This window comes from Tupaia chinensis, unplaced genomic scaffold (genome assembly GCF_000334495.1).
Source record: "Tupaia chinensis unplaced genomic scaffold, TupChi_1.0 Scaffold000516_1, whole genome shotgun sequence".
NCBI lineage: Eukaryota > Metazoa > Chordata > Mammalia > Scandentia > Tupaiidae > Tupaia > Tupaia belangeri.
In genome coordinates, this window is record NW_006160029.1 from 811,858 (window position 1) to 825,753 (window position 13,896).

At 36.0% G+C, this 13,896-nt stretch overlaps 1 protein-coding gene across 1 annotated transcript in view; it reads right to left on the reverse strand.

Moving 5' to 3' along the window:
- Positions 1-6,864: 6,864 nt before the first annotated feature.
- Positions 6,865-13,896, reverse strand: part of SREK1IP1 (SREK1 interacting protein 1) — a 36,613-nt gene continuing 29,581 nt past the window's right edge. Inside the window, exons 4-5 of the mRNA XM_006156831.2 lie at positions 11,438-11,510; positions 6,865-7,175 (exon numbers count right to left, since the gene is read on the reverse strand). Coding sequence (XP_006156893.1) covers positions 6,986-7,175; positions 11,438-11,510 — 263 coding nt within the window. The 3' untranslated portion in view covers positions 6,865-6,985. The remainder of the gene's footprint in view (positions 7,176-11,437; positions 11,511-13,896) is intronic.

A 13,896-nucleotide genomic window follows, 5' to 3' on the forward strand; every position in this document is an offset into this window, starting at 1 on the left:
ACAATAAAAAGTCTGGCATATTACCCAGCATTTCACAATTTTGACACTTACAGGTAATTAATTACATTAGAAATAATACTGGATAGGTAAGGCTCAGGGAAAATTGTCCTAGAAATCAGATGTCACACGTTCCTTGGTTTCTTAGAAAAGAATCCATGTTTTTTTGTAGAATTTGCTGGGCACACAGTCAATATATTGCCTTTAGAAAAGCTAATATTCAACAACAAAAAACCTGCAATGTATAATTTGTACGATGAATATTTTCTGTGTTTTTTCTTTTTACAGATAACCACAACTAAAATCCTTAACTGGTAACTTTCCTAAAGAATCAAGTTTTCTGGTCCTGATCCTATCACCTTTTTTTTTTTTAAAAAAAATAACTATTTTATCTCATTTATTATCATTATTATTATTTGTTTTAATTTGACCACAGAGAAACAGAGAGAGAGAGGAAAAATAAAAAAAGAAAGTAGGAAAACAGGCCTCCAGGTCCAGGCCTAAAATCATGGTCGGTCATGTGGGAGTCCAGAGCCTTAAGCGCAATACCACCTGCCGGCCCCTTGATACTATCATATTAATACCACCTAGACTTTTAGGAAAAAACTTGTTTTTTCAAACTATCATTACTTAAAAGGTTTTTACCCGTAAGTGTGATTTCACTTCTAAGGACACAGACCCAGTTTTATAATGAAATCCAACAGGAAGAAAAGGAATTATTTTAGGCTGGTTTTGCTTAACATACCTACTTCCTTGTATCAAGTTCTGTAGTTGGAAGAAACACTTTTCAAACCATGCACCGACCAACTTCTTGGATCTAATACATTAAAATATAAAAAGCCAATTGTTGTTGAGCATGCAAAGAAACTTTTTATCATTAGGTGGTCAAAATTTCTATCAAGAACTATGGATATTTTCTAGAGCAGCACTGTTCAAGAGAAGTTTCTGTGATGACAGAAATGTTCTTTTGGCATTGTCTGGCATGGTAGTTCCTAGCCACACATGGCTACTGAACTCTTGAAATGTGGTTAACACAACAAAAAAGTTGAATTTTATTTCATTTATTTAATTAATTTAAATAACCACATGAGGCTATATTGACAGCACAGTTCAGATCTTTACTGCAACATCCTATTGCTTGAGTTCAATTTCACATTTACAAAGAGCAGTTTTGCCAAGGTTTAAAAATTAAAATTGCTTCAAGTGTACATGAAGTTTGGAAGACATATGCATTATAAAATATGACATTTTATGTGGTCATAAAAGGAAAGAGTTTCCACTTATTTTTGTGAAAGCTCATAAAGCTTTTGTACTTTTTAATCTTTTATATAGCTTTCATAAAAAAAAAAGAAAAGAAAAGAAAATTCGCTGTGTTGATACATTGGAGTTAACAATTACATTATTACATTGCCTCCGGTGAAAATGTAGGCTGAGAAAGTTTAGGTGGGCACTGGTACAGTTCTGCTTGTGCTGCTGAAAGGCAGGGGCACATGCCATAAAGGACACAAGATGCTTGGACTCCATGGTGAGCAAAATGCTCACTGCTCTCTAGATCCCTCCCAGCCTGTGGGAGAGGTACACCAGGGGCTGGCAAGCCTGGACGCGTCACGGGTTGTGCTCTGGAATAGGCATTCCAATTCTCTGCCAACCGCCTATTTTTGGAGCAGTTGGGAGATTACTGAGGCCAGAGACCCTGGGCTTCACAGCCGAGGCTGTCATACTGGCATGAGACACATACTGTTCTTGGAACCAGCAGACGGGGTAATGGTTATGTCACTGGAGTCTCACACAGCTGACCGTGGCTCGAGAAATTTTTACTACAGGATGTGTGGGTTTGCCAGTGAGACAGAGAGAAGCAGAGAAGGAAAGTCACCCCCCTACAGGGGATGGCCACACCACAATCTCTTCTCCTCCATTTTCCTCTCGAGATTTTGGGAAGGAATGCACAGGTGCCCGTTGTGAGTTTGAAGCTTCAGGGTCTGGGACTTGAACTGCAGTTCACTGTATGGGAGTCCAGCAATGTAACCACTATGCCATCTGCTGGTTCTGCAAAAATCTCTTAAAAAAAAAAAGAAGAAAAGAAATATACTGTTCTTGGATGCCAACTGTCCAGGAAACTTGAGTCACTAGATCAGCTGGAGTCCTTGAAGTGCTGCCTGCTGAGCTGGCTTACAGCCTGGTTACCTAGCAAGAGTCACAGGGCTCATCAGGTGGGACGACTGGCAGGCCTCTCTGCAACTCTGAATCAGTTGTGCTTCACAGATGAAGACAAAATATTAAAAGCAAGAAGTCCTATCAAATGACAGTATAATCTGTATATTAAAAGATATATGTTAAGTGACTTGAAGCAAATACTAACATAGTGATAGAAGTTATTTAAGCTGGTCAAAAATAATAAAATCAAAACAGAACACATTTTAAAGTATGTACACATACAGACAATTCTGGTTAAGAATACAATCGCTTTACATGTTTTCAGATCATTTAAGTCATTGTGTGATTTTGGATAATAATATCTTAGAAAGAAAAGTGGGTCTAAAATAATAGAGCAAAAAAGAATCAAATTATTTTCTCTATTTGCCTGCTAATGAGAAGAACTTTATTTTAGAAATTGGGAATTAATCTAGTTACGAAAATAATAAAACCAAACCCCAATGAAAGTCATTTTCTTTCTTAAGCTATTTATCGCTGTCTCGCTGCCTACAGATTAAGGTCCAAGTCCCAAACACGGATCATAGGACCTTTTTCTCTTATTCACAAAAACTTAAAATGATAATTTCAATTCTTATCACTTCTTGCCTCACAAATGACATTCTGGCGACATCAGATTGCTTATAATTCATGTCATAAACATAACAGCTTTTCCTGCATAGGATCTTTGTTTACCTTACTCAGGAACTGCCACAATCCCCACTCTTTTTCAGGTTCAAAATGCAACTCAGGGATTTCTTTCTCTAAGTGATCTCCTTTTAATGTCTCTAGACTAGGTTAGATGTGTTTTAGTAAATTCACACTCCAGTCAATTACTGCACTTATTATTTAATGGTGTGTTCTAGTGTTTATCCTGTCAAAAAACTGTGAACTCCTCTTAGCAGGCAAGTAAGTCTTATTATTACTTTTTTAATTGTCAGATGTGCATTCTAGCCAGAGGAAGAAAACACTCCCGGTAGGGCATGGTCTCACCCCAATCTCTTATCCTATATTTCTCCATTCTTTTGGGATTTGGGACATGCTTGTATATGCACCTGGCACATTTTTCAAGCTGCCAGGGCCAGGATTCCAGCTATAGAATGGCCATGTGGGATCTGGCTTCCTTAACCACTAGGCCAATGAATGAGCTGGCCCAAATGAGTCTATCTCTGTATCCCCAATACTAACAGTGTTGGCCATTCTAAATAATTCTAGGAATTACTAAGTAATTTCTAAGTAGCCATAAATGTTTGTTGTAGAAAAGACTCAATGGCATTTTAGTGAATGTTAGTAACTCTTCAGCCTGGTTTACTACTGAAGGTGACATGGAGTTATACAGTGTTACGGTGAATAGTAAATACAGACATATACAAGTTTACATTTTATTATTGATGCTATAGCTTCAGAGAACCATAGATATAAATGGAGATATATGAAGTATGATGAACTAGGGATACCTACAAGAGATTTTAGCCAGATGATATGGAAAAAACAAATAGGAAAACTGTGTGGGATATCAGTCCATCAGCTCCAAACCAATAGCCTTAAACTGTTCATATAGTCTGGTTACGGATGGAAATCTAAATATAACTACCTCTGGTGAAAATTACACACATTGGATGGTAACAGTGTAAACCCAATATCCACTATCTGCTTAAAGGAGTTCAATGTGTTTAATAGCTGTCTTAATAAATTCCATCTTTACTATTATAGAGTGCTAGCTACTTATTTACAAACTTCTAAAATATATATTACTTAAATTTTATAAAATGTTTATCATATACATAAAGACTGGAAGTGATCTCAAAGATAATCTGTATAATATTTTACAGATTAAAGATACCTAAAGAAGCTAAATAACTTTGTAGAAGGTCATATAGGTAGGTAGAGTGGCTAGGACTTTTGGATTTTCACTACTCAATTCAGTTTTCATTTTGCTACATACACCTGGAAGGAAATTTCATCAATCTTCTCCTAAAATGTATTAGTGAGATTGACATCCAATTTTGATAATATCATTATAGAAAAAAATGACTTTACTAAAAAGGAATTATTTTCTCAGATGAGATATTTCATAAATGATGCTAATATTATGGAACATTTACTTAAAAATAATTGCAAGATAATTTCTATGGTAAAAATTATGACCATTAAAATCTTTTAATTTGCATACTATATTAATGAGGGCTGACTTTCATATAACTCTTCCAAATCATTATAAATTGTGTCACCATTCAGAAAACAAACCTAATGAGCCAATTTATAATCTCTATGATAAACAGATAATTTACAAATAACTTGATTAGCTGCTTCACTACAATTGCTATAATTTTTAGCTATATTACACACTCAGTGAGATGAGGTCATTCTTTTATAGGTAGCATCTTCCAATAATTTTTTTTAAAGCTTTGTTATTTTTTGTTTTGTAAATTTTGATAATCAACAAACTGTATTTTCTTAAAATCAGTAGCAAAGACAAAATGAACCCTTAAAGACCCAGTATAATAAATTGCTTTATATTTCTTTCCCAACAACCATAAATTATTTACTTATTGATTGAATTTGCCAGGGGGCGCTATCTCTTGCCACAGAAGGCACAGAGAGAAGGAGAGGGCGAAATCACCCCCCAACAGGGCATGGTCATAATGCAATTCCTTCTCCATTTCTCCAGCCTGTTGAGATTTTTGGTATGTACATGTGCCTGGTGGGTTTTCAAGGGTATTTTAAGAGGAGTTATGAAAGTTACTGACTCTCACTGAGGGCAGAGCATACCAGCTGGGTGAAAAACAAAACACACACAAAAATACAAATGAAACAGTAAGTTAAGCGAGGTTAAGTGTACTCAACTGATTTTACCATCCTGCATCAGCTTGCAGCCATGCCTGCAGGTTACCAATGTGAAAATTTGTAAGTGCACCACAGTGAGGTATACTTGATTAGCTGCTTCACTACAATTGCTATAATTTTTAGCCATATTACACACTCCACGAGATGAGGTCATCCTTTTATAGGCAGCATCTATAATCTCTGGTGCTGTGCAGCTATCATCAATTGACTTCTGATGCTGCTACAACGTAAGTATATAACATATCAGGCATAAAACACCTCAGTATTAGGTAAAATAGCATTGATCATTGTGAAATTTAAAAAGTAAGAAACAGTTATATCTAATAATATGTATTTGAAAATGTTTACCTATATAAAATTTTCATTGTTACATAAAGGCTTTCATGATGCAATTCCCTGGCTCTTAACTTTATGAAAGTACAGAAGAAAATTCCTTTTTTTTTTTTTTTTGAAGAGGTTTTTGCTATAGGGTGCGTGTGCTCGCCAGAAAGACAGAGAGAGACAGAGAGATAGAAAATGAGAAATCACCCCCTAGGGGGGATGGCCACACCACAATCCCTTCTCCTCCATTCTCCTCTTGGGATCTTGGGCACGTACACACACGTGCCCGGCATGAGTTTAAGCCACCAGGTCTGAGACTCGAACTGTGGTCAACTACATGGGAGTTCAGTGACATAGCCATTACGCTAACTGCTGGTCCCCAGAAGGAAATTAGGAAATTATTAATTCTAAATTTTTGTCACTGTTCCTGAGGTTTGAGACTAAAGTGAAGTGGAGAAACTCGTCAAATTAGTTGTTTTATGAAGCCAATAAGTTCACTGTGAAACTTGCTTCAAAACTACTAATTATTCCAGGGTCGTGGTGGCGCTCACCCTATGGCAAAACTACAAATTATTCCAAGCAAAATATATGCTCACACTTATAAAAAAATTTCCCTGTTATCCATACAAACTTTATTAACTTTATATACTGATTACAATAAATATAAGTTCTAATGAAGATTTATCTGTCTTCCTAAATAAAAATCCCTGTGTGTGAGGTATCACTTTAAGACATGCCAATATGGCACATTTGTAAAACCCAGGAGCCTCTTCTAATCCTGATCAACATAACATTATCTTGTGAGACTAGTAGGGTGAACTAGATTTGTCTCTTTAAACAAGGAAAAAAATGTTTTAATTGTTACAAAATCAAAGAGTGAGGTACTAGAAACTATGCATTTCAATAAACAATGAAATTTTCTCATAAATATTTTCATTATCATCTTCCCACAGATATCATTCATTGAAAAAGTCCTAGTTAAGATCAATAAAGCAGCTTCATTTGCTGTGATATTAAAAAAGCCTAGAGAAACAGAAACCAGAGTGAAGACTTTCACTATCTTTTCTATTACATCATAGTATCTAAAAAAGCTATTAAGCTTTCAGTGTCAAGAGCAAAGTATTACCCCTACCTAGCTCCATCACTGGAAGGTGGACACTCGATTCAGCAATATTCATGAAGTGCTGGGTAGATTACATGTGTTGACTGTAGTAAAGTCATTTTACAATCAGTTTATGAAGTAATGACATTAGCCAAATACACAGAGACATGAATACCAAAAATGATTACTATACACTGAATGGATGCTTTTAGAAACCATACTGTACCCCACAAATATTTACATCAAATGTATATAAAACAGAAATCATACTTTTTAGAAATGTTTTTTGTGTGTATAAACATCTGTACTTGGGATTTGGCTATTAAGTAAGAACACTGATTTAATACTTTATACTTAGAGCACGTTAAAAATATATTGTCGGAAGGATAATGGTCTCACGTATGACATAGGTCTATATAGAAAAGGCTGTGATTTATTGCAAAGCATAATTATATAGCGAATTCCAAGGAAGGGCAATAATTTTTCAGAACAAAATTTTAAAAGCAGTGGCTCAGGCCAAAGTCTCAGTTACTTTCTGGAGAATTCAGAGCTATTAGGGGTAGAAGAATGCTTTTCCTTTTTCCTCTTCTTTTTTTCCTTTTTGTGATGTTTCCCTTTTTTTGATTTATTCTTTTTTTCCTTTTTCTTTTCTTTCTTCTGATATTTTTGTTTCTTTTGTTTTGAAGTGTCCTCTTCAGTGGAACTGGATGAATAGGACCTATGAGTAATAATACATATTGACTGGTAATCATATTGATGATTGATAGGTAGGTTTAAATGGAATTTGATCTGCCTTAGAGTCTTTCTGAAGTGAGGTGGGGGTATGAACATAAAGAAACTTAAAATATGCTTCATGTATTTATATTCTCTTAACATGCTGAAATCAGCATTTTTGCTACTTTGTCACAGAAACTGACAAAACTGTCTCTATTCTGCCTAACTCTAGTAATGACTTTTAAATTCAGTAAGGATGCAATTATTTTTTGTATGTGTGATTTTCAGTTTTTCATGCTGTCTGACTCTTCAAAATTTCATAAGGCAAACAACGTGGCATTCACCAAGTCTCATTATATATACAATTCATGTGTATGAACCTACTTGTATACATAATAACTTGTTAGCATATTCTTTCAGATGAGCAACAAAAGAATCCAATTATACATTTAAGGGGTGTAACTGTACCTCAGTATAAATGGATGAAAGCTGAAAATTAGCAAAATAAAAGCACTTTTGTTAATTCTTTTGATTTTTCAAGTTAAAGTACTTGATCCCTTTAGATGCAGAGTAAAATGGATGAAGATTTGCATTAAAAATAAATTTTGTTAGTTACAGAGGGATGTTTTAAAATGAATATTCTGTATGAAATGAATGAGGATGATTTATTATATTTTATTATTTTAATATTACTCTAATGCTGAATTAGAAAAAAAATATATTGGGTCATTGAAAAAGTCATGATGCATTCCTGTGTAGAAAAACATGAAAAAATGCAACATGACTTTCCTGACAACCCAACAGAATTCCTTCCTCTAATATTAAAAAAAGGAAATTAAAAAGTAGAAGTTTCTTTTTAAGATCTTATATAAAGAGATATACAGCATTCTACCTATATACCCAAACCTAAAACATTGTAATAAGACAGAAACTGAGTTTACTTAAAATAGAAAGAATTCTTGGGACCAGCAGTTAGTGTAATGGCTACGTTGCTGGACTCCCATGTAGTCAATCGCGGTTCGAGTCCCAGACCTGGTGGCTTAAACTCACGCCAGGCGAGTGTGTGTGCGTGCCCAAGATCCCAAGAGGAGAATGGAGGAGAAAGGATTGCGGTGTGGACATGCCCCCTGAGGGGTGATTTGTTACTTTCTATCTCTCTGTCTTTCTGGCGAGCACACTCGCCCTTATAGCAAAAACCTCTCCAAAAAAAAAAAAAAGAAAGGATTCTCAAGAGTTAGTGATTTACATGTTAGGACTTAAAACTCAAACTAAGAAAACCTGAGACAGACTAAGGAAGGAACACAAGTAACTGTAAAAGCAAGAAGGCTTCAAGGCTGTCTTATGTCTACACAGACACCAGCATGAATTCCTGGACGGCCTTCCCCACTGAGTGACTGAGTTCTCCTCATGTCCGTCCTGGTGCGTCCCTTTCTCTTCATCTGTCTGCTCATAGACTTCCGGCCATCTGCTCAGCTCTTCTCAGGGCTTCTCTGGCTCCCTCTTCGGTTGTTATCCTAAACCTTGTTTGCTTTCCTGTTTTAAGACTCAGCTTGACTTGACCTCTGCATTTTGACTAGTTTCTCTGCCTGAAATTTCCTAGCTTTTTGGTCCTAGATTCTCATTTGTAAGGCAAACTTTCAAGGCTTTGGCAGAGAGACACTGTCAGATGCCACCATCTCTACTAAGTGTGCATAGAAATTTCCAGTCCTGTCTAGGGTCTGTGAGGCTAAAAGTAGAGTGGCCTGAACAAGTAATCTGTTACTAAACAAGTATATTAGAATTTGGGGGACTAGCAGATGGCGTAACAGCTATGTCACTGAACTCCAAAGCAGCCGACCTCCTGGTGGCTTGAAACTCACGCAGGCACATGCGCTTGTGTGCCCAAAATCCTGAAAAGAGAATGAAGGAGAAAGGATTGGGGTATGGCCATCCCTCCAAGGGGTGATATCTTGCTTTCTGTCTCTCTGTCTCTCCAGCAAGCACACACACCCTATAGCAAAAATTTCACAGGGAAATTTAGAAGACAGTAGACAATCTTATGTTTCCTATAAACAATCCACCGTGTACGAGCACAAACAACTCAATTATACACTAATCAGAAATCCTGAACTCTGCATTCCTTTTAGTTTTTATATTAAAAGACTTAACTTCTAATACATGGGAATGAGCTAACTTTACCAATTTATAATCTATCTGAGGTACTAAAATGTATGTATTAAATGCTCTATAAAAATTAGAAAATGACAATATCTTACAGAACTATTTTGTGAGAGAACTGGGTCCAAATCAGACAAAGCTACGGCCAACTTCCTTAAACACTGTCTGCATGTGCATATCTATCACAGTACAAATGAAGCTGCCCTCATTAGGAAAGGAGGAAGGCTGACAGGTGCTGTGATGGTTAGGCTGCTGGACTTCACATAGCCAACCATGGTCTGAGTTCTGGACCTGGCAGCTTGTTTTCTCCCTTTCTCTCTCTCTCTGGTCAACTTTTTGGTCCTAGATTCTCATTTGTAAGGCAAACTTTCAAGGCTTTGGCAGAGAGACACTGTCAGATGCCACCATCTCTACTAAGTGTGCATAGAAATTTCCAGTCCTGTCTAGGGTCTGTGAGGCTAAAAGTAGAGTGGCCTGAACAAGTAATCTGTTACTAAACAAGTATATTAGAATTTGGGGGACTAGCAGATGGCGTAACAGCTATGTCACTGAACTCCAAAGCAGCCGACCTCCTGGTGGCTTGAAACTCACGCAGGCACATGCGCTTGTGTGCCCAAAATCCTGAAAAGAGAATGAAGGAGAAAGGATTGGGGTATGGCCATCCCTCCAAGGGGTGATATCTTGCTTTCTGTCTCTCTGTCTCTCCAGCAAGCACACACACCCTATAGCAAAAATTTCACAGGGAAATTTAGAAGACAGTAGACAATCTTATGTTTCCTATAAACAATCCACCGTGTACGAGCACAAACAACTCAATTATACACTAATCAGAAATCCTGAACTCTGCATTCCTTTTAGTTTTTATATTAAAAGACTTAACTTCTAATACATGGGAATGAGCTAACTTTACCAATTTATAATCTATCTGAGGTACTAAAATGTATGTATTAAATGCTCTATAAAAATTAGAAAATGACAATATCTTACAGAACTATTTTGTGAGAGAACTGGGTCCAAATCAGACAAAGCTACGGCCAACTTCCTTAAACACTGTCTGCATGTGCATATCTATCACAGTACAAATGAAGCTGCCCTCATTAGGAAAGGAGGAAGGCTGACAGGTGCTGTGATGGTTAGGCTGCTGGACTTCACATAGCCAACCATGGTCTGAGTTCTGGACCTGGCAGCTTGTTTTCTCCCTTTCTCTCTCTCTCTGGTCAAAAATTAAAATAAATAAATATATTAAATTAAATGAATAATTCTTTTATAAAATAAAGAAAGGAGGAAGTTGCTTCTTACTACTTTTGATCAATTTCTTTAACCAGTTAGTTGGTAAAAGAGTCAATAATAAAAATCACAAGTGGCTAATGGGAGTACTAAAAGACCTAAAAGAATTTTTAGCATGTTCTAATAAATCTTATTAACAAATTAATTTCTTGGCTATGGCAGTGATATTTCAAAAATACAAATTTATATATATGAGAATAAAATATACATAAGTTTAGATGCATGTCCAAATCAAGGCTTAACTGTTGTTCTAAAAATGAAAAATCTAAAATACATACACAACACATTAAAAAAAGAGAGGGCTGTTACTTATTTAGTCCTTGATTATACCTTGGTGTTCTAAAAAGAAAACTTAAGGTGGCTGAGTATTGACTTTATCTTTGATTTCAAATATGAAGGACTTCACTATTTATTTATTTTTTTAGAGAGAGATTTTTGCTACAGGGCACATGTACTTGCCAGAAAGACAGAGAGAGACAGAGAGACAGAAAGCGAGAAATCCCACTCCCCAGGAGGATGGCCACGCTACAATCCCTTCTCCTCCATTCTCCTCTCGGGATTCTGGGCATGCATGCACATGTGCCCAGCATAAGTTTAAGCCACTGGGTCCAGGACTCAAACTGCGGTTGGCTACATGGGAGTTCAGTGACATAGCCATTACGCTAACTGCTGGTCCCAGGACTTCACTATTTTACTAAAACTGAACACTTAATTTCCATTAAGAAAAAAAATATTAAATTAACTGGATTATACATAAAAATAAAATTGTTTAATACATCCTAGACTCAGAGTGCCACTTTTAAAAAATGCCACTAAAAATACCTTTTCCTTTTTTTCTTCAATTTGATTCTCTCTTTGCTTTTTTCTCTTTTCTTCTCCTCTTCTTCATTTATTCCTGTGGGAGAGCAGTAAGAAGGAAAAATTAGGTCACCATGTTGGTGTACGATCTATGTGAACTTGGAAAAAAAATGTGCATTCTATTATTGTTGGATGGGGTGTTGTATAAATGTAAAGTCAAGTTGGTTGACTGAATTTTTCTATATCCTTACTGATTCGCTATCTACAATGTGCCACTAATAATTGAGACTGGTGTTTTGAAAACTCTGATTGTGGTGCTGTCTATGCATAAGGATTTTTCCTTTTAGTTCCACCAGTGTTTGTTTCATGTATTTTAAACTTTGCTATTAGGTACATAATAACAGAATTTCTATGTTCTCTTCACTAAGTAACCCTTTTATCATTATGAAAAATTCCATTTCTGGTAATATTATTTATTTTGAAATATACTTGGTCTGACATTAAAATAGTAATATTTAGTTAGCTCTTTGGGCGAGTAGCTGTTTTTTTTTTTTTTTTTTTTTTAGTTACGATAATTTTAAGAACAAGTACTATAAACATGTCACAAAGTTATGAGAAAATAAGTAAATAAAACAATAGCTATGAGAATAATTTCCTTTTTTATTTAGAGATGATGTTATTAGATTATTAGATTATATAGAGAAATTAGTTTGAATATAACAAAATAGTCACAGACTACAAAATTTTATTCCTCCCTTTAGGAACTTGCAGTACCAACTATAATGGAGTATAAAAATTCAAGTACTGAAGACAAAAGTTTAATTTTGATCATTCAGTGTTTCTGTACTACTAGAAGCTCTCATAACCATCCAACTTCTATTCATTCAGATTCCTTCTGAGACAGGATACTGAGGTGTACACCGACGTAGGATAGACACCGAGTTTCTCCAACACAGTGAGCTCTTGGAATATAACACAACCAATCTTAGGAGGACAAAATGGAAGGCAAGGAAACCATAAGTACTTTAGCATTTAACTTTTGTGTAATAATAATAAGCAACCAGTGATGGATTACTGTGTAACGTACAGAGCAGTCGAAGCTCACGACTTAGAGACAGGTTTGAGATGGTACGGAAGACTCATTCTCTAGCAGCACCAGAAGGCTCCACTATTAGATCTTCGTTTCTAGGCCTGTCACCAGGTTTGTAGCCATGGCAGCTGTTTTTTAATCCTAACCAGGCAGTTCTAAATATACATTTATTTATTTATTTATTGAGAGGTTTTTGCTATAGGGTGCGTGCACTCGTCAAACAGAGAGATAGAAATTGAGAAGTCACCCCCCAGGGGGGATGACTACGACACAATCCCTTCTCCTCCATTCTCCTCTCAGGATCTGGGGCACGCATGCACACACGCCTGGCGTGAGTTTAAGTCACCGGTTACAGGACTCGAACCGTAGTCGACTACATGGGAGTAGTAGCCAACGACATACCCATTTCGCCAACTGCTGGTACCCTAAACATACATTTATTAATCTAAATTTCTCATTCCCTCTTTTGTCTTCCAGTCAATCACTGTATAAATATATATTGTAGGTATCTTACAAAAAGTATACTTTGAGCCAAATATAGGTTTTACTTCAATAATACTGTGGATTCACTAAGCCCTATCTTTATGAAGCTTCAAACCATCATTGTAAGTCATTCATTGTAAGTCACTGAATCTAAAGCAAGCAGTTACTAAAGATGAAAATAGAATTAAGAAAATATGTAAATACCTGATTTGAAATTTACTCATAGGTTTGAATGTTAATTATCTTATTTATTATTATTATTTATTATTATTAGTTTTGCTATAGGGTGCCCATGTGCTCACCAGAGAGACAAAGGGAGAGAAGGAGAGAGAAAGTAAGCAAACACCCCCCCCCCGGGGGGGGATGGCCACACTGCAACAACTTCTTCAGTCTCTTCTCAGGATTTTGGGCACACGTGTACATGTATCCAGCCTGATATTCAAGCCACTAGGTATGGGATGCAAACTGCATAGTCAGCCATGTGGGATCCAGAGCCTTAACCTCCCACCTGCTGGCCCATCAAGTCAACCATATTTAAGTAAAATGAAGTATAATTTTCATATGAAATCCTTAAACAAAACAAAAATCTCCTAAATATGTCAAATTATAACAGTTCTCTTCTGGCCTGAACTAAAACAATACTGTAATATATCAAAGAATAAGATATGAAGAAAGGACTACCTCTTAATGTGTAGGCAACCTGCTAATTAATCTTAAATAACAATAGGTAAAATAAAATGAGAGAAAAAAATACTCTTGAATTTCCTAGGTCTTTTATAAATAAAACAATTCATTTACATTGACTTTATCCATATTGTAACATGAATGTATCCTCAGACATTTGTTACTACCACTTGAAATTACAAAGGCAATTTTCTTAGGGCAATTCAAAACACAGTATAAAACCTTA